A 27,941-nucleotide genomic window follows, 5' to 3' on the forward strand; every position below is an offset into this window, starting at 1 on the left:
TATCACACCAGCCAGAAAAACCCACAAATCAGAGCAAACTTTGAGATTTTTTTATTTTGCATTTGACAGTATTTTCTGAGTGTTAGCACAATGAATGCGTTTCCGAGATACCATCCTGCCACAGAGCCAAACGGTGCTTAGGCGTTTAACAAAAACATAATTCAAGCCCTAAGGAACACAAGCTGGGATTCAGAACAGAATTTAACATCTCTATGTACAGAGATTCTGCTGCGAACACATCCACCGAAAGGAGTTGATGTAGAGACCAGTTTCACAATAAATAATCGCTTCTCGAAACTGTATACCATCTCGCTGGCACATCAGTCCTTTCCATTTCCGTATGATGGATATTCACATTCGTACCTTATACTACTCATTGAGAATTTAGCATTTGGTCAAGGCTAACACCCCAGCATCCACCATTGCATTAGCACCTTGGCAGGGGAAGGGAGAGGGGATGGGCGGCCTCTCCCCATCCCTGCGGTTGAAAAACACCGTCTTCTTCAGCTGCTCAGTAATCTCAGCGTAGCCACTAGAGCGCAGCTGAAAGAGATTGCGAACTGTCAGGCGTTACAATTCCCAGTTATTGCCAATTATATAGATAAATAGAAATTTACATAATTTACAAAGCGCTTGTGTCTGCGGCTTATTTTGAAGCCATTCCCCAAAGATCCACATTTCTTCCTGAAAACAAATATCACTCTAAATAGCCTTGTGCTGGGGCTGCCTTCACAGCGGCTTCCAGGGAACCAGATCTATGGTTCATCAGTGTGCCTGTTGGCAAAGGGCACAGAAGTCCCTCTGCTGCACGGCCTGGGGTTCAACACCTGAGGGTGTTCATTTCCTCCTTTTCTTATCACAAACATCAAGAATCCTTTCTTTCTTCCTTTCCTTTTCTTTTTTAGATGTATTCTTTTAGTGGGTACCAAACACAGCTGAAAATGTCTGTCTAAATCCCATAAGCTTCAAACTCATCAACTCCTGTAGAGCTGTGATCTGCTAGCTCACCCCTGGTGCCTGCCCCCTGTGATGGGTCGGACGTCGACATGCTCCGACGGAGCCTGCATCTGTTCCCAGATGGACATGGGTTTACATTTGCAAAGAGTTAGCTTGGGGTCCACTCACTCCCAGAGAGAAGTGGCTTTGCGACAGGCCATACCTCTCCAAAAACAATTTCCTGAGTGAAACCGGAGCCTTGGGCTGCGGGCCCTGAGGCACAGCTGGGATCGTTTTACCCATTAGGGAAGCTGGGGTCTTTGGATGGGGCATTCTTGGGAAAGGGCTGTATTGTTAAGTGAGGACCCTTTGAGTGGGTTTTCTCCCCCAGGCAAAACTCATTTCTTTTCCTCAAAGAAGTGGAAATGTGAACCAAGGAGGAGCCATAACTGAGGTCTTCCTGCTGCAGGCCCTTCTCCCCAGGGAGCTCCCGAAAGGGCCAGTGGAGGGGCAGGCAGACCACGGGGCGGGGACGTCCACTTTGTTGGAGGTCTAAAGCCTACTTGCTTTGTCTGGCCTTGACTTCAGCCTACCTCAGAAAAGGCGGAAGGGATATGCAAAAGAGAAGAAAGAAGCCTATAACAAAAGCCAAGCTCTCCACTACCTGAAAGGGAGCCACCCCATCCTTCTTCACCCTATTCCTTGTTTTGAACAAGCTCCTTGGCAGAGCTTCTTGGCAATTTCAGAGCCTGCCATTCGCCTGAAGGTGTACACCCAGTCATCGCTGCCAACAGAGCCTTGGGAGCTCTCTCTCTATTGCAGCCTGGTCCCATCTTTGAGGATCACAAACTCAGGACCGTGGCAAGTCCCACTCTGAAAATGTCAAACTAGGGATGACTAACTCCAGTCTTGCAAGAAAGTCAGGACCATGCTTATAAGGAAAGACTTTTTCTTTCCAAGTAAAGCTTCTTACAGGAGCTTGACAAGCAACGTTGTAAAGCCTAGAAGCAGATCCTTTCCGGGCCCGGGTGGGGCATCTGTGCCAATGTCCTCACCTCCTGAACATCAAGCCAGGACAATGACAACAGCACTGGCCTCCCCTGCCTTCCCAGAACGTGCCCAGCACAGTACGTTCCTACTGCAGGGCCTATGCGCTTACCCTCCTGTCTGAAAGCCTCCCTTCCTCATCACTCTGGCTCACCCTGCCCCATTTCCTCTAGGTCTTTATGCCACTGTCACCTGGCCAGTGAGACCACCCCACCTGCAACCACCCCCAGTCCTCCCTACCCGCAGCCTGCTCCTGCTCTCCTTCACATGCCCTGCTCTGTTTTATGTACTGGTTTGCTATCTGCTCCTCCCACTATTTAAGTGCCAGGAAGGCTGAACTTTTGCCGTATTCTCAGTAGTGTCCCCAGCATTTAGGATGGTGCCCTGTACCTCACAGGTGCTCAATGAATCCTTGCTGAATTGAGTAAATGACATAATAGGTGGATGGTTTAATCACACTACTCCCTCACTGAGACTGGTTTGGGTTTGGGGTGAGGAAAAAGAGGCAAAGTGGGGACTGGTGGGGGCCTAACTCATCCTCTCCAGGGTCTGCCTCTGCCACTTCTCTGCGTTTTTATTGTGGATGCTGACAGAGTCCTCTCCAGATGACTCGAAGCAATCTGCTACCAATTTGGAATGTCTTGTATATATCCAGAAGGGTTTAACCCTCCCTTGATCAAACCATGTAGGAACCCAAACCCCCTCCAGGCCACTGCTACGAACATAAATTACCATCCCATTGCAGATATGTAGACAACTCATTAATAATAATTTCTGATTGATAGAATGACAAATAAACCCAGTTGGGCTGCTGGAAGCCCTTGGGATCATACAAAAACCACAAACAGGTTAAAAAATTTTATAAAATGAACTGGAGGACTTGGAGGACCTGGTGCCCAGCTGCTGTAATTCATCTCTGTCCAGAATCAGCTGCTGAAAAGAAGAAATGATTCTTTTTCTAAAGATCACATTTTGCTATGGGAGCAGAAGCATAATGTGGGCCCCAGCAGATGAGCCTGCAGGGACTCCAAGAAGCAGTGGTTGGTGAGCTTGATCCAGACCTGGTGAAATCCAGGGCTGGACATCACTGCTCAAAAGCTACAGAGAATGCAGAGGTCAGCTCCTAAGACAGAGAGCAGGCTGTCCACAGCTTTTGGCTGCTCTGATCCCAGGGGACAAAGCAACACCCCCACATGCAGTGGGGTTCCCGCTAGCCGCCTGCACAGACCAAATGTACCCCACATGTCCTCCATGCCACCCAAGGGGCAGCAACTCAGAAAGCAACTTCACCTCCTCGGACGCACGCCCCCCAGGGCACCACCAGTCTGCTTTCCCACTTCTTTGTCAGATGTTTCTGCTGACCTTGAATTCCTGTGGGGAGAGAGCCAGTTCAAATGAGTCAACCTACTTTCCATGTGGCTGGTTTTCCAGCATCCAGTAAGGCTTGTCTTTCCACCAGTATAAGCATGGTCCCGCAGGACTGCCTCTCGGGTAGTTTCCGAAGGCTGAGCACACGGGGGTGGAGTCCCACTAAAATCCAGCCTCCACCCACACTCCTCAGTTATCCACTGGACATTAAGGAGCCAAGAAGAAAACTGTGGTTGTGCTGGGGGTTCCAGACAGCAGGCCCTGGGTGCCTGGTTGGGGTGGCACCTGCTGCATAAAGAGCCCCCCTGCTGGTGCTTACTTGCCCAGGAAGCACCTGGAGGTGCCATCCCACCAGCGACGGCTCTCAGAAGAGGCTCGGCAGGGTAGCTCTGCCTGGCGGGGTCTTGGCCCAAATTAATGAAAAACAGGAGCGAGGAGCATTAATAGGAATGGCTATTAGGTAAAACCCAACTTAAATGGCCACGACAGGGCAGACCTAGGGCCTGCTGATTTATCTGAGTCCACACTGACCCACAAGCTCCTCCAGTTGCTTGTAGGAGACTACAGGGTCTCCAACTCAGGGACGGGGGAGGCAGCCACAAAGTAAGACGATGAGGAACACAGGTGAATGGACGTTGCACATCTCACCCGTGGCCTTCACTCGGTACCAGCCTATCTGGCCGTGAGGGCATGTGGGCTGGTGAGACCAGATGCTTCCATTTGTTACTTTTGAAGAAGCTAAAAATGTGCATTTGTAGGGGTGGTAGTGGTATTCTTTAATTTTTAAGAGTTAGCAACTTATTCAGATTTTGGCAAATTGCTATGCAATCCAGAAGAAATACCTCTGGAGACCAGACAAGGCCGCGGCTCTGCTCTGAAAGGCAGCAAGGGGATGGGATACCATGCCCACGGCCCTCCAGGAGCCGGGGCTCCACATCCCCTCTGCACGGTCCCCACCCTCACCGCACGTCAGATGGTATCCCCCAGGACAAGCCAAGCCCTCCTGTACCCACACTGCCTAGGGCAAGGATCTCTGGAAGTGCGGAAAGCGGGGGAAGGGGTCATACCCGCGGGCAGCCAGGGACCAGGTGCAGAACTGCAAGCAGGCGTCGTCATCGCTCTCCGTGCAGGCGCAGCGCAGCGTCCCCTTCACCGGCTGTGGGCTCTGTGGGAACTGCCCAGCCGACCTCCTGCCCCTGCTTCCGCTGCCTCTGTAGCTGGACAGTCCATAGGGCGCAGTCCGTCTGCAAAGGAAAGAGCAACGTCAGGGCCACTCCTGGGCCTCCTCGCTCTTGGGCGCTGGCAGGTGTGGAGCTGGCGAAGGGGTGGGAGATGGTGGGCACAGGATGGGTGAGGCACGCGCTGCAGCCACGTCCCAGGATCTGGGATCCACACCCTCCCCAGGCTTTGAGCCTTGGAAAGCTTCTGGAGTGAACCCTTCACCCCTACTACCCCGACTCCCTGTCTCCTGCTCTCCCCTAAGCCCCAGGCAGTGCGCTGGAGCCTCAGGGTTGGAAAGATGGGAAGTCCCGGTGGAGGATGGAGGATGGCCTGTCTGCACCCTCCCAGCAGCCAGCCCTCTCTGGGCAGGAGCCAGCAATGCCAGGTGTGTGCGTGTGTGCATTTTCAGTCTTTTCAAGACCTAACCTCAGCAAGCACACCTCCCATCCCGGATCCTTGCAGGGCAGTTCTGGTTTCCCCTTCCTGCATCCAAACCCCTGACATGGATATTCCTGCTGGCCCAAATGCTGATCCCAGTCTTCATCCTTCAGCCAGCAGCACCTGAGCCTGGTCATCCATACCAGTACGATGCCTTCCTACCCCGCAGCCCAAAGCCTGGTTTGTCCCTGCCCCGCCAGGCACTGAATTTCTTCTGTGCATACACCAAATGTGTAGTCTGTGCTAACTGGAATACAAATTCAATTCTGGCCGCTGAAACACACTGTGGCCTTGGAACAAGGCTTCCTTAGAGACGCAGACATGGACGCCTCTGTGCCCTGAGAGATACATAGCCAAAGACAGAAGTGGCTTTGGGAAAAGTCTTCTTATGAAGAAATAAATGCCTGAAACTATTTACCCATTTCATTTATGGTTGGAGCTGGCATGAGGATGGTGGTGTCACTTGAAACAATAAATGTTTAATCTGTTTCTTATGCTCATGTCCATCCAAACCAGTGCTCTCCGGGGATGGGAGGACACTACCAAGCAATTCAGTGGGAAAAAGTTAAAAGCGGCTGCTTAATTCATTAGCACTACTGAATAGGATTTGGGGCAGATTAATAATAGCTAGAGGAAACACACGTGGCCAAAAGTTACTTTTCCAATAAATTCTGGCTTTCCTTCCAGTCCCCAGGATTAACCACCTTGGTTTCTGTGAGCCCCATGAAGTATCACCAATCAGCCACCTCAAAGGGGGTTCTGACATCCTCTGCATGCTTTCAAAATAACATCAAATTGAATTTCCTTTAATTTAAAACACATGCCATGGTGCCTTTTGGGGGTGGTGAGGACAAAGTGGGGGGTGCCTCATCCTGACCTGATGCTTGGGAGAAACCTGCTCCCTGCTGGACTGGAGACTGGAGCTGAGAACATAACCACCCCCACCCTCTTTCTCTTCCCCTCTCCCCACTCGCTCCTACCCGAGTTAGTTATGAAATGGTTCCTGGATCCAGGCAGGCCCAGTACAGAGCAGTCTGTGCTCACAGGATGGAGAAAGCAAGCAGGGGCCCTTCCCGTTCTGAGCTGTGCACGTGTTTTCAATCACTCAGTCGTGTATGACTCTTTGCGACCCCATGGACTAGCCCACCAGGCTCCTCTGTCCATGGGATTCTCCAGGCAAGAATACGGTAGTGGGTTGCCATTTCCTTCTCCAGAGGATCTTCCCAACCCAGGGATTGAACCCTAGTCTCCTGTGTCTCCTGGATTGGCAGGCAGATTCTTTACCACTGAGCTGCCTGGGAAGGCCCTATTCTGAGTGGAACCTTTGCTAAAACCTCATCTTTTCTCAGGAATGGGAAATGGTAGGGGTAGGGTAGCAAGACAATACCGACATTGTGAGGAGGCAGGATTTGGCTAAAGGTATAGATTTCTAGTAATAGGGCCACATTAAATCTCTAGGTGTTGACATTAAACCCAGGCCCCCATTTCTTGGTGAAAATTACACACAAGGATTAACAACCACGGCTCCCATTTTTCCATCAACAGCAAGACCTGCAATTTTGAAGTTGCTGTCAGCTGATTAGGCATGTGTGTGCTCAGAGCCAGTCAACTTCACAAACGAAGTGTTTTAAGTGAGGAAACAGGGCGACCCGGTATTCATTAACAGAACTGCTAAGCACGTTCCCAGCAGCCTAGTGGGAGGAGCTAGTATGCAAATGAGCCCTTGAAACTTTCCAGGAATGTTCATGGAGGGAGAAAACCCTGCTCCAAGCCTGGGTGTTCTAGGTGTGCACTCTGCAGGCTGACCTAGGAGCCGGTAGCAGGTGATGCAAGCTGAGAACCAAAGGACTTGGGAGATGGTCCTGCCCACCGAAGGCCCACCCTCCGCTCCGCACCGCACAATAGCAATTCCAGCTCCAACGAAGGCGCACTTCGAATAGGTTGAAAATTTAAAGGTTTTTAAAATCTGATAAGCGCTTAAATAAGAGTTTGGCTTCAGAATACCTTGGAAATCAGAACTTGATTTTAGGATTCTGGGGCTCCCTGGAGTCCTGTGTTGCCACATGGCAGCACTGGGAGATTCGGCACTTCAGCTTCCCATCCTGCTGGATCCCAAGTGCACCCCAAGCTCCACCCACCCCCACCCCCATCCTGCAAGCAGCTGCGCCTTGGCTGCCCTGTAGGCCTTGGGAGATGTGCTCTAAGCCCTGTTCTGTCCATGGACGTCAGACCCTGAAGTGGGCTCGGAGACACCTGAGGAGGGGGGATTCCAGGGTTATAAATACTCGGTACATGGTCTAGAAGAAGGGGCATATGGCTTTCAGTCCCATAGACTCCTTGCAGTGGGTAGGAGATAGGGCCAGAGGAGGGTCAGAGACGCCCTCTACCCCACAGAACCAAGTGCGGAAAGCGGGGGAAGGGGTCATACCCGCGGGCAGCCAGGGACCAGGTGCAGAACTGCAAGCAGGCGTCGTCATCGCTCTCCGTGCAGGCGCAGCGCAGCGTCCCCTTCACCGGCTGTGGGCTCTGTGGGAACTGCCCAGCCGACCTCCTGCCCCTGCTTCCGCTGCCTCTGTAGCTGGACAGTCCATAGGGCGCAGTCCGTCTGCAAAGGAAAGAGCAACGTCAGGGCCACTCCTGGGCCTCCTCGCTCTTGGGCGCTGGCAGGTGTGGAGCTGGCGAAGGGGTGGGAGATGGTGGGCACAGGATGGGTGAGGCACGCGCTGCAGCCACGTCCCAGGATCTGGGATCCACACCCTCCCCAGGCTTTGAGCCTTGGAAAGCTTCTGGAGTGAACCCTTCACCCCTACTACCCCGACTCCCTGTCTCCTGCTCTCCCCTAAGCCCCAGGCAGTGCGCTGGAGCCTCAGGGTTGGAAAGATGGGAAGTCCCGGTGGAGGATGGAGGATGGCCTGTCTGCACCCTCCCAGCAGCCAGCCCTCTCTGGGCAGGAGCCAGCAATGCCAGGTGTGTGCGTGTGTGCATTTTCAGTCTTTTCAAGACCTAACCTCAGCAAGCACACCTCCCATCCCGGATCCTTGCAGGGCAGTTCTGGTTTCCCCTTCCTGCATCCAAACCCCTGACATGGATATTCCTGCTGGCCCAAATGCTGATCCCAGTCTTCATCCTTCAGCCAGCAGCACCTGAGCCTGGTCATCCATACCAGTACGATGCCTTCCTACCCCGCAGCCCAAAGCCTGGTTTGTCCCTGCCCCGCCAGGCACTGAATTTCTTCTGTGCATACACCAAATGTGTAGTCTGTGCTAACTGGAATACAAATTCAATTCTGGCCGCTGAAACACACTGTGGCCTTGGAACAAGGCTTCCTTAGAGACGCAGACATGGACGCCTCTGTGCCCTGAGAGATACATAGCCAAAGACAGAAGTGGCTTTGGGAAAAGTCTTCTTATGAAGAAATAAATGCCTGAAACTATTTACCCATTTCATTTATGGTTGGAGCTGGCATGAGGATGGTGGTGTCACTTGAAACAATAAATGTTTAATCTGTTTCTTATGCTCATGTCCATCCAAACCAGTGCTCTCCGGGGATGGGAGGACACTACCAAGCAATTCAGTGGGAAAAAGTTAAAAGCGGCTGCTTAATTCATTAGCACTACTGAATAGGATTTGGGGCAGATTAATAATAGCTAGAGGAAACACACGTGGCCAAAAGTTACTTTTCCAATAAATTCTGGCTTTCCTTCCAGTCCCCAGGATTAACCACCTTGGTTTCTGTGAGCCCCATGAAGTATCACCAATCAGCCACCTCAAAGGGGGTTCTGACATCCTCTGCATGCTTTCAAAATAACATCAAATTGAATTTCCTTTAATTTAAAACACATGCCATGGTGCCTTTTGGGGGTGGTGAGGACAAAGTGGGGGGTGCCTCATCCTGACCTGATGCTTGGGAGAAACCTGCTCCCTGCTGGACTGGAGACTGGAGCTGAGAACATAACCACCCCCACCCTCTTTCTCTTCCCCTCTCCCCACTCGCTCCTACCCGAGTTAGTTATGAAATGGTTCCTGGATCCAGGCAGGCCCAGTACAGAGCAGTCTGTGCTCACAGGATGGAGAAAGCAAGCAGGGGCCCTTCCCGTTCTGAGCTGTGCACGTGTTTTCAATCACTCAGTCGTGTATGACTCTTTGCGACCCCATGGACTAGCCCACCAGGCTCCTCTGTCCATGGGATTCTCCAGGCAAGAATACGGTAGTGGGTTGCCATTTCCTTCTCCAGAGGATCTTCCCAACCCAGGGATTGAACCCTAGTCTCCTGTGTCTCCTGGATTGGCAGGCAGATTCTTTACCACTGAGCTGCCTGGGAAGGCCCTATTCTGAGTGGAACCTTTGCTAAAACCTCATCTTTTCTCAGGAATGGGAAATGGTAGGGGTAGGGTAGCAAGACAATACCGACATTGTGAGGAGGCAGGATTTGGCTAAAGGTATAGATTTCTAGTAATAGGGCCACATTAAATCTCTAGGTGTTGACATTAAACCCAGGCCCCCATTTCTTGGTGAAAATTACACACAAGGATTAACAACCACGGCTCCCATTTTTCCATCAACAGCAAGACCTGCAATTTTGAAGTTGCTGTCAGCTGATTAGGCATGTGTGTGCTCAGAGCCAGTCAACTTCACAAACGAAGTGTTTTAAGTGAGGAAACAGGGCGACCCGGTATTCATTAACAGAACTGCTAAGCACGTTCCCAGCAGCCTAGTGGGAGGAGCTAGTATGCAAATGAGCCCTTGAAACTTTCCAGGAATGTTCATGGAGGGAGAAAACCCTGCTCCAAGCCTGGGTGTTCTAGGTGTGCACTCTGCAGGCTGACCTAGGAGCCGGTAGCAGGTGATGCAAGCTGAGAACCAAAGGACTTGGGAGATGGTCCTGCCCACCGAAGGCCCACCCTCCGCTCCGCACCGCACAATAGCAATTCCAGCTCCAACGAAGGCGCACTTCGAATAGGTTGAAAATTTAAAGGTTTTTAAAATCTGATAAGCGCTTAAATAAGAGTTTGGCTTCAGAATACCTTGGAAATCAGAACTTGATTTTAGGATTCTGGGGCTCCCTGGAGTCCTGTGTTGCCACATGGCAGCACTGGGAGATTCGGCACTTCAGCTTCCCATCCTGCTGGATCCCAAGTGCACCCCAAGCTCCACCCACCCCCACCCCCATCCTGCAAGCAGCTGCGCCTTGGCTGCCCTGTAGGCCTTGGGAGATGTGCTCTAAGCCCTGTTCTGTCCATGGACGTCAGACCCTGAAGTGGGCTCGGAGACACCTGAGGAGGGGGGATTCCAGGGTTATAAATACTCGGTACATGGTCTAGAAGAAGGGGCATATGGCTTTCAGTCCCATAGACTCCTTGCAGTGGGTAGGAGATAGGGCCAGAGGAGGGTCAGAGACGCCCTCTACCCCACAGAACCAAGGCAGGGGTCTTTCTTGTCCAGCTCTGAGAGTGGACACCAGCTCCAAGAGAGTAGGAGACAGGGCTCTGTCTTTTGCACCTGCTGTGGACCCAGCACAAAGCTGAGAAAATGAAGACTATTAATTAAGTAACTGGTTGCTGAGCGTGAGATAAACTAGACCAGTAAGACTGGATTCTCTCCAACCTACAATGTTCAACAACCACAAAATTCCTTACAAGGAATTTCTAACATTTGCCAAGCATCCACTATATCTGGGAATACCTTATTTTACTGCACTTCACAGATAATATGAATTTTACAAATTGAGGTTTTGTGGCCACATGCATTAGATGATGATTGGAATTTTTAGCAATAAAGTAGTTTTAAGGGATGTACATTTTTTAGATATGCTATTGCATACCTAATAGATGGCAGTATGGAATAAACAAAAGTTTCATAAGTGTTAAGAAACCAAAAAATTCGTGTGACTTGCTTTTTCACTTTGTTGAGGTAGCCTGGAACCACATGTGCAGTATTTCCAAGGTCTGCCTGTATCTCCCTGGGATTATGCCAAGTGTGATGAGGACGCAGAAAGGCCTTAGGGCATTCACATACTACTGGTGTATTAAAACAGTACAGGATAAAGAAACCTCACCAGCCAATATGCACAGGTATGTACAAGGTACACAGAGCACAGAGAAAGGTTACCTGGATCCCGCTGTGTAGCACTTACATGATGATCACTCCACCCGCTCCAGTTTCCTGATTTACAAAAGTTGTTGGACTGAATGATACACTGCACTGCATGAAGAGTACTTAGCAAAGAGCTCCTAGCAGTGAATGAATGTGGCTACTGCTGTTGCTTTTTTAGTCTGGGAATTCAAGTGAGTTTTGTACCGGGCATAAAAAACCCTATCTACCAGCCCTGCATTTAAGATGTGTGACTAAGTAAGAAAGACAAGTAAGAAGGAACCAGAATGCCACCTGGCACAGCAGTGCCATTCTTTGTCAGGCTTCCTTTGGCTGGGCCATCTTTCTACATTGTCTGCCCAATAAGCACTCATGTTTTAGCTGTTGTCTTGGTACCTTTGTCATTTCTTGAATGATAAAGAAACGAATGTCTCTTGAACGGTGAATTGGAAGGAACTAATGAAAGAACTCTGAAAATGAAGTTAAATTGGCTGAGAACTTTGACCAGCACACCGTCTGACCTGTGGTTTAGCCTGCTGTTCTACAGTGGGGCTTAAAGAACACAGTTCTTTATAAAAGTAGGCAGCATTTCAACCTGCTCATGTTCCAGTTATAATACAGAGCTCCAAACAAAAGAGAAGCAGGTAAGATCAGTCCAAATGCTCTTAGACAAAAGAAAACACCCCAAAACAATCACATTGGCAATGTCTAGTGTTGTGTGTCTTTGATATTAAATTGTCCTCAGCGTATGCTCAGAACATTCATTATTTGATCAGTGATGGTGATGCCAAGATCATACTTATCACAGTGTTCCTTATTTCCCATTTTCTCCCAGCTGTCATATATAAACGTTAGTAAATACTAAACTTTCAAATCTCCTGTATTCATTCTCCATCTGCATCATCACCCAGCCAGACTCTAAATTCTCAGCAAAGTCGATCGAATTGTCCTAGAAAGCCCAGTTTTCATAACCCCACCTACCCACCCCAAACTGAATAGTACTCAACAAATATTTGCAGAGTGGTTTCCAATGTACGGGCCTGGACTAGACTTCTGATGATTCATGACGGGCCCATGGCCCTGTACACACACAGTTTAATCTAGTGCAGAGGTTAGAAAATTGGCATTCCTGTAGGCTTCATCCAATCACAAGAGGGTGGTGTTTTTGTTGTTTTTTTTTTAACTTGAAAATTTCACACAAATATCCCAATTTCCATCTTCTCTCAGTTATACTCACTCCAGTCCCACACTCCAACATAGCAGCAGCTCTCTGCCGCTGAGTGGTACCATCAGAGCCTGGCTCAAACACTCTTGCTTGGCCCCAGTCCCTACTCCTGTGCTTTTCTTACCTGTCTGGCCTTCATGGGCATCTCAGGGTACAATCCCTGCTCTAGTGGCTTGTTCCATAAAGCAAAGCCAGACAGATCATGTGACATGGTGATAAAATTAGCACCAGCTACTATTTTTACAAACTGTTGTCATTTTCAATTTTAAAAAGCCCAGGTTCTGGTGAGTGTCTCCTCAACAAACAACATTTTCACTTCACACTCAGATGCCAAGATGATGCTGTCTCCTCTGCTTCACGTTTTCCTTCTGAAACGGAAGAGCAAGGTCAGGACCGTCTTTGGGACACATCGTACAGGAGGCACGACGCTGCTGACCGGTCCTGCAGCCGAAAGGAAGAGGAACAACTGTTTGCCAATGGCAGGCAGACGGCGGGGGCCCCCCAGCTGCCAGGCACCAGCGGTCATCAGATACTGCCCCTCACAGCTCCCCGGAGAATCAACTTCCAGACTCCAACAGGCTTTCTAACTAAGGCTCAATTTCAGATTTTATTAAATTTCTTCCTTAGAAGGTACCACTCAGTTGCTCTCTCAAGTTTTGAAACACCTTCTTGGGCAAGGAAGAAAACGTGGATCAGCTTCATTGACTGTCTTTGTAAAACTTAATCAGGAAAAAGTGTGAACTAGGAACTCTGTTAGAAGAATAAGACAGAATGAAGTAACTATAGAAAGTGACTGAATATTCAAAGACCTGTAAAAGCATCCATTAACTGCAAGAAACATCTAGTGGACTGCCCCTCCCCACTTCCACTTTGCACATAGTCATAGAGACAAGGAGGAAACAATAGCTCAGAGACAGAAACACCGGCCTTGAAAAACTTAAAAGCCCAGGATTCTCTAGAGCCTGAATTCAATGCTGGCTGTTTTCGTCTCCTGGAATCCAATCTCTTGTCTTTCCCCTGAGGAATGGTCCCTCTCTCCCTGTGTGAGGTCTTGATGAGACTGTCAATCACTGTATCTCGCCTTCCCACACCTCAAGACTCATCAGGTGACCCAAGCTGGCTCATGGCACCCTCTCCTTCCCAAGACACCTGAGCAAACCAATTCGAGGTCAGAAAATAGTTTGGATGGGAATTCCCTGGTGGTCCAGCAGTTGGGACTCTGAGCTTCCCCTGTAGTGGACACAGGTTCGATCCCTGGTCGGGGAACTAAGATCCCTCGTGCCACATAGTGCAACCAAGAATTAAAAAAAAAGAAAATAGTCTGGAGCTGCTACTAAGCATCCTGCATTGTCTGTCTGTGCCCTGGGACCCCCAGTCTTATCCTGGTTTCTCTCTCTTTCTAAGCCTGGTCCTGCTTCTCCCTCCCTTCCAGGTGGTAGATCACGCCATGTCCTTCCAATAAACTCCTGTGCTGTGTGAGCTACATTTAAGTTTCTGTTGCTTGCAACCAGTGACCTCAAGCTGACCCTGGAACTCACTCTCTCAAGATGGATGCAACCATGATCTCTTGGGTTTCATAGAAAGACCAGGAGTCTCTGCAGCTGCCAAGGACAAGTAGAGATTTTCTTCATGCAACAAAATACAAAAGAATGTGTTCCAATTCAGGACAAAACACAGCCAACAAAGCTAGCTGGAGTCCTTTCTTCCCAGGTGTGCCCACTGTGAAATGTTTGGTTTGGATCACACTGTCCTTTGGACAGGTGGGAGCAAGCATACGACTTCATGATGCTCAGAGATACTTGGCTAACCACCTCAGGAGGCTTGTCCTCCAGTGAATTTACTCCTTGTCCACTCATCAAATGCCTGTGAAAGTTGGCTTGGGACAGGCCTCATGCCAGACAACCACTGGGTGCCCTTCCAACCTCTAGGAAAGAAAATAACCAGGAAATACATCTCCTCAGTGACCTCATTGTACAAGCAGAAACACATGCTTTCTGGTTCTAAAGAACACGACATGATCTTCCTGCTCACAAACAACATAAAGGGATCTGGCAATCTGCAGCTTTGCTTCTGCAGAAAATTGCCGCATCTCTAAGTGGGAGGCCCCCAAGGCAGACTGTTCCTCCACCACCCACGAAAGGAGGAAGTCCTCCTGCAGCCTCAGGAATAGCCAATGACCAGAATATTTAGAAATATCAAAACAGTGAGCAACATGCTGTGGGTTGGTAGTTAACTTTTTTTTAAAGATATCCCCCCCATCCCCCACTCAAAGAAAGCAACCCACAACTCATGAGTTTATCCAGGACTTGGTTGTTGGGGAATTTTACCAGAATTACATGTATTTTCAAAGAGATCATTGACCCCCATCAGTCGGACCCAAGAAGAAGGGGTGTTTCCTCACCTGGGCTGCAGGTGTGGCTTCCTTCCTGTCCCCTGGGGTACGTAACAGCTGACCTCTGCCTGTCCACCTCAGCATCCAGGGCAGCCCAGGCAGTGCCTGGCTCAGAGCAGGTGCATAATAATACTGCTGCTGCTGCTAAGTCGCTTCAGTTGTATCTGACTCTGTGTGACCCCATAGACGGCAGCCCACCAGGCTCCCCCGTCCCTGGGACTCTCCAGACAAGAACACTGGAGTGCGTTGCCATTTCCTTCTCCAATGCATGAAAGTAAAAAGTGAAAGTGGAGTCACTCAGTCATGTCCGACTCTTAACGACCCCATGGACTGCAGCGCACCAGGCTCCTCCGTCCATGGGATTTTCCAGGCAAGAGTACTGGAGTGGGTTGCATTGCCTTCTCCGATAATAATACTACAGCATCTCAATAGCAAGGGTCTGCTATGTGAAGAAAGGAGGGGAGGAAAGTGAAGTGAAAATTGCTCAGTTGTGTCCGATTCTTTGCGACTCCACGGACTAAACAGTCCATGGAATTCTCCAGGCCAGGATACTGGAGAGGGTAGCCTTTCTCTTCTCTAAGAGATCTTCCCAAACCAGAGACTGAACCCAGATCTCCCGCATTGCAGGCAGATTTTTTACCAGCTGAGCCACAAGGGAAGCCCAAGAATACTGGAGTGGATAGCCTATCCCTTCTCCAGGGGGTCTTCCCGACCCAGGAATTGAACAGGACTTCCCTGGTGGCTCAGAGGGTAAAGCGTCTGCCTGCAATGTGGGAGACCCAGGTTTGACCCCTGGGTTGCGAAGATCCCCTGGAGAAGGAAATGGCAACCCACTCCAGTACTCTTGCCTGGAAAATCCCATGGGTGGAGGGAATCTGGTAGGCTACAGTCCATGGGGTCGCAAAGAGTCAGAGACGATTGAGCATCTTCACTTTCACTTTCTCCTGCATTGCAGGTGGAAGGTATCAGGGAAGCTATCAGGGAAGGAGAGAGGGAAGGAGGTCTTAATTGGCCATTACTTCTCATTCCAAACCCAATCTCCCAAATGTTTAGAATTCTTAGCTGATGTATTGGATTTCTACTATCATTGTCCTGGAGGGAATATGGTCTCTAGATCACTTAAAATGGAAATACCACATCTTGATAGTAACTTCTGCAGACACATGAGGAAAAACCAGGCTGCCTGGAAGGATGAAGTCTCAGAGACAAAACCAGAGGCCTCCCTAGGCTGACAGACCTAGGATATTGGTCCAAATTGAAGACTAGCTCCCAGAGAGGCCCTGGCTGAGTGGTTTCTTTCTGGGGCTGAGAAATGAAAGGGCTGGATTTCTGAAGGCTCCGTCCAACTCCAAATTCCATGGAGAGATTCCCATATGCCCTCACTGTTACACCTGAGCATCTCCGAATAGCACAGATGCTAGAGTAGGGCTTCTCTCCAGCAATGAAACCACAATGAAATGTGGGGTCCCTACCTACCCCTAAGTGGAGAGAGTCCCAGGATCTTACCCACTGTTTTCAGAAAGCTTCATCCAAAGAGTAGGACTCTTCCACATCCTACCGCCATATAACTGAGCTTAGAAATAATCCCAAAGCCAAAGATTGAATCGTGCCATCAGGTCCCTCAACACAGTAGCCTCCTCCCCTCACACAGGCACACGGGCTCTGAATGAAGTCTATTTAGAGGAAGCACAAGTGGTCAAAGCCACAGAGAGTAACAGAAACATCCTTCTGTGTGTGCTGTGTGTGGGGTGGGATTTCCAAGAGTGACAGCTCAAAAAATAATCAAGAAGTTAGGGCAACAAATGCCTGCAATATTCGCAACTGAAGCCATTTAGGGAATCCAACAGGTTAGCTGGTTTCCCCCCTGTCTGCTATAACCCAAATGCATCCATGTGAGTGAGGTTAGTTTCCCTCCCCAACCCCCAGTGACCCTAACACATTCCAGGTCAAATGTGGGCATGAGCAATCCACGTCTGTCTGGCACAGGCTCATTATAACTTTATGCAAAGCTGCAGACAGATGTGGCTCAAAATAGTTACCAGCAGTGGAAACAGAAGGAGTAAAATAAGGAGCAGGTATTTTTTTAAGGATGGGGGTATGTGTAGGGGGATTAAAAAAAAAAGTCCAGATGCCATCACACATCCCTTTAAACAACCCTCAGAAAGAAGAGCCTGGAGAAGGCAATGGCAACCCACTCCAGTACTCTTGCCTGGAAAATCCCATGGACAGAGGAGCCTGGTAGGCTGCAGTCCATGGGGTCGCTAAGAGTCAGGCACAACTGAGCGACTTCACTTTCACTTTTCACTTTCATGCATTGGAGAAGGAAATGGCAACCCACTCCAGTGTTCTTGCCTTTAGAATCCCAGGGACGGGGGAGCCTGGTGGGCTGCCGTCTCTGGGGTCGCACAGAGTCGGACACGACTGAAGCGACTTAGCAGCAGCAGCAGCAGAAAGAAGACACCCTCGCTAAGTTTCATAAGATTTCATCTTTAGAATGGAAAAACCTTACTGAATGAAGACATACTTGCCATGGCAACAAAAATAAAGACACCCATTTTCTTCCTAATCTAATTTTTTGCATTGTTGTGGTCACTCTGATCACTTGATTGCTTACCTCGAGCTAAGAAAACTTAAGTCCCTCTAGAGACACAGGCTCTATCCCAAAACAAGAACCAAGCAGAGTCAGATCCTGTCTTTATTAGAAATGTTGGTATTTGGTTGATTATGAAACTTCTGCACTCATTATCATTTTTAAAAAACATCGCATTCCCTTTCATTTAACTTATGGCATCCCCTTCAAGTTTGCTCCTGAAAGAGTATGTCACGAGCCTCACCCTATCTTGCCACCCTACAAGAAATCTGTGGAAATCAGATGTAGAAAAACCCAGAAAAGCTACAGACACCTCTGCTCTCTCACCGACCTGCTTCTGGCTTTTGGCAAAGCTGTTCACTGCTCCCCAAGTTGTGGGTCATTCATGCCATCACCAAGCAGCACAGGACCGCAACACCTTGGCCACATCTGAGAGCCTCTGAGCCTTTCTCATGGGTGCATGAATCTGTTTCTGTTTTTTAAATTACTGAGCCAGGCACAGGGCTCGCTGGCTGCCGCATTCTAGAGTTACTGTTTATTAAGGCCTCCTGCTCAGTTGGCCCTAAGAGGTCATAAAATAAGGGAAGACCTGTGCCTCCAGGACTCTGAACATCGCTAGGTTCTCCAAATGCTCTTGGCTCTCCCGAGACTCCAAACTGGGGCAGACGAGAAAGGGTGGGGATGCCCTGTTCTGCTGTCCGTTCCTGGGGGCTTGGTGGGGCAGCAGGACTCTAGAAGCCCCTGGAACCTTGTCTGGACCAGTAGCTTATCTACATTGTGGCCGTTGCCTAGATTTATTTTCCTTCTAAATAAAATTGGTTCCTGTCCTAAATAGAGGGAAATTGTGTGTGCGCACGTGTGTGTCCCGTTTTAAGGAATTCTGTTTCCACCGAAACATGGCTTAGACTGAGAGGGTTATTTCCTTCTGTTAAACAGTAAATCTACTTCTAATGTACTCCAAAGCTGAGCGATGCTTACAGGGGACTACCTGGAGGGAGGAAGTGGAGCACAGGCAGCCCCCATCAAACTTGCTGAGATGCTGTGGATCCAAGACGGGATTGCGATCTGGCGCTACAAAGCCTGTGAGTTCCAACCGGCTGTGGGGCCCCCCTAAGGAAAGCACTGTTTGCTTCCCAGCTTCCTTTGTTTTAAATTCTTGCAGGAACAAACCACACCAGAGATGTCACAGCCTTTCATCTGCCTTCAAATTTAAGGCCAAGTTCCTAGTTGCAACATCCTCTTCGTCTAGCAAAAATCCAAGTTCTCCCTTCAGGGGCACACAGGGTCATGACCTCCTCGATGCAAATCAACCTGCTTTCCAGCCTCAAGTCTCTTTCTTATCCAGTCGGGATCAGCAGCATTTCAATGAACCCATCTTTGCCCCCAGACATCTCACCTCCTCACATCTATTCTGGGGTAGAAAAGAAGACGTTAGGTCCAACTGAACCCAACCAGGAGGTCACCTTGCATGAGCTGACCTTGCCAATAAACTCTGAAATTTAGCCCCACGGGTATCAAACTTTAAAAATGCATCTTGCCGTGAAATGTTCTGAGCTGCTGCTACCCAAACTCAAAACTGGAATGTAAACATGTATAGATTTCTAAGCAGGAGAGGGTTACGTGGGAGGGAAATGACTCAGAGAGTAAAAACATGATCAGTCAGAAAACTGAGTTCAAGATCATTTCTAGTCTGGCTGATACTGTCTTCTCTTTTTATTATTTTGGCTGCACCCCACGATGTATAGGATCTTAGTTCCCTGACCAGGGATCAAATCTGCAACGCCTGAATTGAAAGCGGGAGTCTTAACCACTGGACCACCAGGCAAGTCCCAATACCATCTTTTTTTATGTGTTCTTATGTATTTACCATTTTTGGTAAACAGATTCTGTAGTTATTCCCTGGGATGCCTTCCTGGTGGCCCACACTCAGGTCTTAGGTACTGAGACCCAGGTGCTGTGTACAATGAGAAATGACTGCAAGGCATTGTGTTTGCTCTGTTGGGACTCAGCCTTACTAAGATTTCATCATTTAACAAAGGGGTTCCAAGCAGATCATTCAAATTATCCTGACATGCCCGGTGGCTCAGACTGTAAAGAATCCACCTGCAATGCAGGAGACCTGGGTTCAATCCCTGGGTTGGGAAGATCCCCTGAAGGAGGGCATGGCAACCTATTCGAATATTCTGGCCTGGAGAAAAGGAAGAGGAACCAGCGAACAAACTGCCAACATCTGCTGGATCATCGAAAAAGCAAGAGCAGTCCAGAAAGCGGTCTGCTTTATCAACTATGCCAAAGCCTTTGACTGTGTGGATCACAATAAACTGTGGAAAATTCTGAAAGTGATGGGAATACCAGACCACCTGACCTGCCTCTTGAGAAACCTGTATGCAGGTCAGCAAGCAACAGTTAGAACTGGATGTGGAACAACAGACTGGTTCCAAATAGGAAAAGGAGTTCGTCAAGGCTGTATATTGTCACCCTGTTTATTTAACTTATATGCAGAGTACATCATGAGAAATGCTAGGCTGGAAGAAGCACAAGCTGGAATCAAGATTGCCAGGAGAAATATCAATAACCTCAGATATGCAGATAACACCACCCTTATGGCAAAAAGTGAAAAAGAACTTAAGAGTCTCTTGATGAAAGTGTAAGAGGAGAGTGAAAAAGTTGGCTTAAAGCTCAACATTCAGAAAACTAAGATCATGGCATCCAGTCCCATCACTTCATGGCAAATAGATGGGGAAACAGTGGAAACAGTGGCTGACTTTATTTGGGGGGGCTCCAAAATCACTGCAGATGGTGATTGGTGATTGCAGCCATGAAATTAAAAGACGCTTACTCCTTGGAAAGAAAGTTATGACCAACCTGCTGCTAAGCTGCTAAGTCGCTTCAATCATGTCTGACTCTGTGCAACCCAATGGACAGCAGCCCACCAGGCTCACCTGTCCCGGGGATTTTCCAGGCAAGAATACTGGAGTGGGTTGCCATATCCTTCTCCAATGCATGAAAGTGAAAAGTCAAAGTGAAGTCGCTCAGTCGTATCCGACTCTTAGCGACCCCATGGACTGCAGCCTACCAGGCTCCTCTGTCCTTGGGATTTTCCAGGCAAGAGTACTGGAGTGGGGTGCCATTGCCTTCTCCAATGACCAACCTAGACAGCATATTAAAAAGCAGAGACATTACTTTGTCAACAAAGGTCTGTCTAGTCAAGGCTATTATTTTTCCAGTAGTCATGTATGGATGTGAGAGTTGGACTGTGAAGAAAGCTGAGCGCCGAAGAATTGATGCTTTTGAACTGTGGTGTTGGAGAAGACTCTTGAGAGTCCCTTGGACTGCAAGGAGATCCAACCAGTCCATCCTGAAGGAGATCAGTCCTGGTTGTTCATTGGAAGGACTGATGTTGAAGCTGAAACTCCAGTACTTTGGCCACCTCATGCGAAGAGCTGACTCAGGTGAAAAGACCCTGATGCTGGGAAAGATTGAGGGCAGGAGGAGAAGGGGACAACAGAGGATGAGATGGCCGGATGGCATCACCGACTCAGTGGATGTGAGTTTGGGTAAACTCCGGGATTTGGTGATGGACAGGGAGGCCTGGCATGCTGCAGTTCATGGGGTCGCAAAGAGTTGGACATGACTGAGAGACTGAACTGAACTGGAGAATCCCCATGGCAGAGGAGCCTGAAAGGCTACAACCTCAGACACGACTGAACGACTAAGCACAGCACAGCCAGACCCTACCACGCTGCCACATCACCCCAGCCCTCCCCCGCCCCACCCCCATTGTTACTGTACCCACCTGCTTATTTAGCAATGCCTTCAGAGAACACCATGCCCCTTTCCCCAAACATTCCAATTATTCACCAGGGAAGCAAACAACAAAGGAGGGGCAGAAAAGGGCAGGACCAAATCTCATCAAGCTTGGACAACCTTTGGCCACCAGGGTGCTTATCAAGCTGCTTATCAGCAGGGCAGTCAGCCAGACACACCTTTTCCCAGGGTCTGTAAACCTGATGCAGAACAAATGCTAAGCGATCACCCACCAAGAGGCATGGTGTAGGGAGGAACTGGGGTACCCAGGTGCAAGCTCCTCAGTGTTAATGCAGGAAGCTGGGTAAGACCATGGTTTAAGGGTCCAAGGAAGCTGACTTCGGCAGGACTTGAGCTTCTTCGTCCCAGGTTCCTCCAATTACAGACTGTGTGGAGTGGCAGGGAAGGTTATGCAGCCCCCAGGGTTGTACACTTATCCACATGGTCCTGCGATCTTGAGATACGGAGCCCACTAGAGTTCAGAGACTGTGCTGAGCACACTCCACACACTCTCTCGTGTCATCCTCACATGTCTTTACTCACAGGAGTCATGGCCAACATCAGTGTGGACCATTGCCTGCAAGATCATGATCATGCTCAAAAGACTATCCCTCTGCCTCAAAAGCTGTATCTCCAGCAACAGTACTCCCAGTCCTGACTTTTGGGTCACATGATTGTTACTTGGATCCCTGTGATCACACAGTGGGTGGACAGCCATTCCCACATCAGCGGGAGGCTGGAGAACCAGATCCATCCATTCCACTGGGATGTTCTCAAACTTCAAATGTCCCCTCCCTAGAAATATGTGGCATACCTCTCTTGAACAACAGGAGGGGCAAAGATGACTCTGTCGAATTGTTGCCTTTCTGGGGGAGAATATATTAAATAATTATGATTATTTTTACACCTCTTCTTTGGGGAAAAATATCGTTCCTGCTGGCTGAGTCAGTGTGGCCAGGCTGGTCACCTTGTTAGGTCACCATCCTAGAGTCACACTGATGTCTGCACCTTACCTGGGGGCACAGGGAGAGGGTGTACCATCCCCAGGCCATGCAGCGAATCACAAACAGGACACCGGGCAGAGCTCCTGGGGCTGGAGTCTTCTCACGAGTCTACAGAGCCCAGATTTCCACCACAGCCGTGATTCCAAGCATCCTGCACTGCTCTTTCCAGAAATACATTCCTGCTTGTCAGACCATGTGGCTCAGATTTTTGTTTGGAAACACTGTCACGGTCACAGCATCACAGTGCCTCTGTCATTGCATCCTTGGAGGGATTAACAGATGGCAGGTCCACTCAGTTCTCAGGAACGAAGTGGGAGAGACTGAGCGGGGCTCCTTGCTGGGGGCCCTGCGGCTTCATCGGCTGTCAGAGCTAGTGGTCTCACTCTGCGGCCAGGTGGATCGATGGTAGCAGGTGCAGAGGGGCTGCCCTGCTGTGGAGTATGGTTAGCACTGAGAACTCTGTGATGGTTAATTGTATGTGTCAACTTGACTGGGCCACAGTACCCAGATCTGTGACCAAAAACCAGTCTAGATGTTGCCAGGAAGGTATATTTTAGATGCAATTAACATTTAAATCAGTAGATGTTGAGTAAAGCAGATTACCCTTCATAATGTGGGTGGGCCTCATCTAATCAGGTGAAGGCTCTGACAGAGAGAAGTGAGATGCCCTGAGTAGGAAGGGAATTCAGCCTTCAGGATGCCTCAGACTGCAGACTGAAACATCAGTTCCTCTGTGTGTGTGTGTAGTGTGTTTATATACACATAGAGATCTATATATACACATCCTATTAGTTCCGTCTTTCTGGAAACCCCAACAGAGACAATCCCTCACCATGTCACAGGACACTCCTGTTTTTGAAGTATTCTTGTGGAACAGCCCCGAGTGCATAGGGATGTAAGTATGTGGCCTGCTGCTGATGCTAAGTCACTTCAGTCGTGTCTGACTCTGTGCGACCCCATAGACGGCAGCCCACCAGGCTCCCCCGTCCCTAGATTCTCCAGGCAAGAACACTGGAGTGGGTTGCCATTTCCTCCTCCAATGCATGAAAGCGAAAACTGAAAGTGAAGTCACTCAGTTGTCTCTGACTCTTAGCGTCCCATGGACTACAGCATACCAGGCTCCTCTGTCCATGGGATTTTCTAGGCAAGAGTACTGGAGTGGGGTGCCATTGCCTTCTCCAGTATGTGGCCTTCTTGTCCCTATTTCTCTCCTTATGATCTTATTCTTGGCATATTTTCCATGACCATGAGATGAGATGAGTATTTCCTCTGAGGTGGGGTTTTGTTTTCGTTGGCAATGGTGGGTTTGCTGGGGGTAGGGGCAGGCGCGGTGGCTTCCTAACAGGGCCAAGGAGAGCCATGAACATCCCTCGCCTTGTAGGCGGGCAGCCGTCTCCGCACCTCCCCAGGTCTAAGAAGGCAGCTGCCCGGGATGCAGTTGGCTCATTTCTCTTCGGGGCCTGAGATCTTCTGGAGGAAACAATGGAAGCTATGAGCAACAGCCCCAGAAAAATCCACATTCCTGCACATGTCTCTAGGGATGTGAGACCTCTGGGACAGGACACCTCATTTGTGGGAGAAAGTCCTGCAGATAGAACCTCAGTGACAGCAAAGACCAGCATTACTAAGCATCTACTATGTGCTGGGTGCAGATCAAGCTCAGATCTGGAAGAGCTAAGTGCTTAGAAGGATGTGGGGAAACCAGAGAACGTGGATCTCATGCCTGGAAAACACCTCTGGGAGCAGCTGCTCTCTAGAACCTTAACTCTCCACATGAGGTGCAAGAACAACATCCCCCCTTAAGCAGCTTGCAGGTCCTTAAATGCAGCTGAAATGACCTTCTCCAAGAAGGCCTTGCAACTTCCCAAGCATCATTCTGAGATAAAGCAGGATGTACCTCTACCTCCATGCAACTGGAAGGCAGTAGAAGGAAAGACACTGGAAGCTGAAAATCACCCAAAGTTCCAGACTCTCAATTTAGGCATGAAGACCCAGACTCCTGTGGTCTCCCAGCACAGCCAGTGGTGGGGACAGGATGCAAATCACACCTGGAGAAGTCCCAGGAGATGAAGAAGGTCTGCTGAAGAAGAGGGGTGACAGCTAAGAGAGAGGAGCCCTCGACATAGGGTTCTGATGGTAGGTTGGGGAGGGAGTGGGAAGCAGACTCAGTCCTCAGTGTGCATCACCCTGCCCTTTAGTTCACTCCAGTCATTTTCAGATGCTTCCATTTCTCTGAAAGCCCAAGTTCCCTAAAGCCCACTCTCTCACTTTGCAATCTTGTCCAAGATGTTTTAAAGTTTGCCAGTGAAGTTGCCCATACAGCAACAGACAATTTTCAGAAGGAAGGAAAGAGCAAAGGAGGGAGGACAGGAAAGAAAGGAAGGCAGAGAAAGACCATCTGGGAACATCTTCCGTGTAAAGGTTATGTTGCTTGTCTGACTTTACAATGCTCAAGTCTGGCTATTGTCACTTCTTGTTTCCCAGGGTAGCTCATGAAACTCCCAAACACCATATTTAATCCTTCCCTCTAGTGTTTAAAATGAATCAGGGTCTGGGAAGAAGGGAAGAGGTAAATCAAGTTGTGAGGGGAACATTAGCAAGTTGGATATCCTGGGAAAAGCCAAAGACCCATGGCTTCATCTCAGGTCACACATGACAGCTCAGAAGGGGAAGACAGGATTCCTACCAGGTCATGGGGATGGGGTGAGTGCTTCCATGCAGCGAGTGCTCAGAGCTTGGCAACAGGCAGAGAACTAAGGTGGTCTCCCAATATCCTCTCCTTTCTCCCCTCCTATCCTCTGCAAAGTCCCTTTCCCCTAACTGGCTTTGCTTTCTTCTTTCTCCTTCTAGAACCACAGCCGGGGATTCCTGCCAAGGTTGCCCTGGGTTCTGCGAAGCTAATTTAGTCAGAGGACGATGCCAAGAGGATAAGAATCAGAGAGGATAAATGTCAGGGTGATGGAGACCGCAGGAGAAGGTGACGCTGACAGCTGTCTGGGAATAGAAGGCTGTCAGTGGCAGCCTGTCCAGGAGTCCCTCCCCAGCACACCTCTCTTTAAGATCTGGCCTGGTCATCCCTCCCTCTGTGTGCCGACCAGACATAACCCAGCAAGCAAGTTCTGGCATTGGGGTCAGCTCTCTATTGGATGGCCTGGGATAAAATGAAAATGTAGAGCCCTTGCTTCAAAGAATATTAAGCATTTCATTGTGTTGTACACCTGAAACTAACACAATACTGTACATCAACTATACTTGAATGTAAAAAGTATTAAGCATTTCAAGACATCAACAATACACTTTAGACTGTGAGGGTCCTTCTGAGCCCGGACCTTGTACACGTGTCCAGGCTCCTGAGTGGAGCCAGTCCTGCCTGCCATGCAGGACAGCAAGGTGACTTTCTAGACCAGATGTACTCAGAGGACTCACGACCTGGTTTTGAAAGATATCCGACCCCCTAGGTTCAGTCTCCTTTGCACTTCATCCTTGGGGTATCGGTAAAACAAGGTAGGTATGTGCGGCCCATCAAGCTGTCACCCAGGGTGCTCAGAGGTCACATGGCTCGGGGACAAAGGAACCCCTGGATCAAGGGGACCCAAACACTGAAGCAAAGTTGCCTGTCCAGGCCCAGGGCTCTGGAAAGGCTAAGCAGGATGCCCAAGGTATCCCAAGAATACCCAGAGACACCTAGAGACGTCTGGTCCAAGTCCTGGATTTTAGAGACCAGGAAAGCAAATTCCAGAGGCTGGTGACCAGACTGAGGTCAAGCCCTCTTCACAGTTTGCAGGAGGATATTTCTTTAGAAGGGGCTCCTGAGCTGAGTCATTACCCACAGCCTCGGGAGAGGGGCGACTTTACATTAAGGAGACTCCAGGAGGGACTCAGGGGGCACTGTCTCAGTTTTGCAGTAAGAGAGTTCTTACGGACTGGAGGAGAGAAGGGGAGCTGTCGGGTGCAGGGGTGACATGGGAAAGAGGAGGAACTGTGGGCTCACCACCCAGGAGGTAAGGAGCCTGAATTCCATGGAATGTCACCCTGTGGGGGAGGTTTCACTAGGCCCTGCCTAGCCCACCCCTGCACTCCCTAGAGAACAGGCTGCTTTCAAGGAATTTGAAACTCCTTGGAGCCTGGCAGGGTCAGCAGAGGGGCAGGACCCACATGGCCCGGGGGCAGGAGTAACTTTCGGGGCTTCCTCCCCCCAGAGGGATTTCTCAGGTGTCTAATCCCTCTGGCTGGCTCATTTCATTCACCCCTCGACCAGATCAGACACTCTGGGCTTGGGTTTCTCCCAGGCCAGGCCCTCAGAGGAGATGAGAGTCACACCCTTGACCTGCAGAGCTGACCTGGGTTGGCAGGAGGGCTGAAGGCTGTGCCAAGTGGGCTGTGGGCTGCCTGGGCTCAGAAGGAACTAGGTCCTCCTTCAGTGTGAAGAGAGGGTCCTAGCCAGGAGCACCCCTCCCCTCCCCCGGGCCAACTCCCCCCAGGGCTGACTCACTCAGGGGTGTTGATCCAGATGATGTCCAGATGGCAGTAGTAGACGCACTCTCTGTCCTTGTAGGTAAAACATGTGCAGCGCCGGGCTCGGTGGTGCACAGGGACCCCCTCGGCCCCCTGCTTCCCGAACTGACTTGGTCCCTGCTCCCGCCAAGGGCTTCTGGGGCTTGGACCCCGGGCTGCCATGGTGGCCACAGTCTCCTTGGTGTCCCCCTCCGATGTGGCTGCAGAGGGGGCCCGGGGCATGCTGCTCCTGCCAGCATCCCCAGACTGGGGGTGAGGCACCCATCCTGCAGGAGGCAGATGGAGGGGCTCCTGAGTTCCTAGGAATGCAGACCCTTACACCCACCATCCCGTAGAACCTGGGGAAGGGGACTATCAAACTTTCTGCCAAGTCTGCAAGCTAAGGGTACTTTTTTGTTAAGTCTCCTAGCTACTCCCAATGTTCGGAAAATTTTGCAAAGCTATGTGCAGCAGTTTCTGAAAAGCTTGCAAGTTGTGTGCACACTTTGTGACAATCTGGGGAGCTCTTCTCACTTACTGCACAGCGTGCAAGCCATCTGCACCCACTGAAAACGTGCAAGCATTGTGCAGGCTTTCTGAACACTTTGCAGTCATTTTGCACAGTTTCTGAATCGTTTGCAAACTTTTGGAAAAGTTCCCGACTTCATGAAAAATTGACCAACTCGGGCCCGGGCCCCAGGTCTCCTGCCTGCGTGTGGGCTGCAACCTCCCGGGCCCGCGGGGTGGTCCGTGCCCTCAGCTTCTGCCCTCTAGCCGGCCTCCAGGCCGCTCCCCCGGCGAGGCACCCTCCCCGCGCCCCCGATCCGGGGTCCTTTTGTGTGTGCGCTCGCGCCAGGAGACGCGCGCCTCCCGGCCCGCTTACCTGCGGCGGAGGTCACAGCGAGCCCGAAAAGGAAGCACAGCCCCAGCTCCATGAACCCCGATCGGGCGCGGGCGCACCGCGCCGGAGGACGGGCGCCTGTGGCCGCCAAAGGGCGCTCGGACCGGGCACAGTGGGCCTCACCCTCCAACTGCAGATGCTTCGAGGCCGGCCGCTGGCTCGCCGCGTCCCGGGCTGCGGCCAGGAGTCGTCTGCGACCGTCACAAACTTCAGAGCGCGCTGCCCATCCCGGCTCAGGGCTGCCGGCTGTGGGTTAGGGCTTTTCTGGCTCCCGCACCACCCCTTTCGCCTCCCCGCCCCCCGGAGGGGCTGGAGCTGCAGCGCGGGGGCCTTTGAACCCCGGGCGCACGGGGGTCGCCTCCCAGGCGCTGGGGAACCGGCTAGTCGCACAGCGGCCCGCGGCGCACCCAGCACGGCGAGGGGTGGGG

The 27,941-nt window shown here is 50.2% G+C and overlaps 1 protein-coding gene across 2 annotated transcripts; it reads right to left on the bottom strand.

The window, feature by feature from the left end:
* Positions 1-35: 35 nt before the first annotated feature.
* Positions 36-27,941, bottom strand: EDN3 (endothelin 3). Of its 2 annotated transcripts, none has more exons than XM_025000539.2 (6): positions 27,496-27,941; positions 26,611-26,899; positions 7,439-7,615; positions 4,419-4,595; positions 3,274-3,354; positions 36-2,916 (listed from the first exon to the last, which is right to left on the bottom strand). In XM_025000539.2, the coding sequence occupies exons 1-6, from the start codon at positions 27,545-27,547 to the stop codon at positions 2,910-2,912; spliced, it is 783 nt and encodes a 260-aa protein (XP_024856307.1). In that variant the 5' UTR covers positions 27,548-27,941; the 3' UTR covers positions 36-2,909. The 2 variants fall into 2 exon arrangements, with proteins under 2 accessions (XP_024856307.1, NP_001095449.1); NM_001101979.1 differs by having other exon boundaries at positions 36-543; positions 27,496-27,732.

Source organism: Bos taurus, chromosome 13, assembly GCF_002263795.3.
Source record: "Bos taurus isolate L1 Dominette 01449 registration number 42190680 breed Hereford chromosome 13, ARS-UCD2.0, whole genome shotgun sequence".
Classification (NCBI taxonomy): domain Eukaryota; kingdom Metazoa; phylum Chordata; class Mammalia; order Artiodactyla; family Bovidae; genus Bos; species Bos taurus.

What these genes read in the sequence shown, in the direction of transcription:
- EDN3 (NM_001101979.1), bottom strand. Translation starts at nt 27,547, where the DNA reads ATGGAGCTGGGGCTGTGCTTCCTTTTCGGGCTCGCTGTGACCTCCGCC. An exon ending in CGCTGTGACCTCCGCCGCAG is followed by an intron (nt 26,900 to 27,495) that starts GTAAGCGGGCCG and finishes TGCCTCCTGCAG; the next exon opens with GATGGGTGCCTCACCCCCAG. An exon ending in TGGTCCCTGGCTGCCCGCGG is followed by an intron (nt 3,355 to 4,418) that starts GTATGACCCCTT and finishes CTCTCCCCACAG; the next exon opens with GAATTCAAGGTCAGCAGAAA.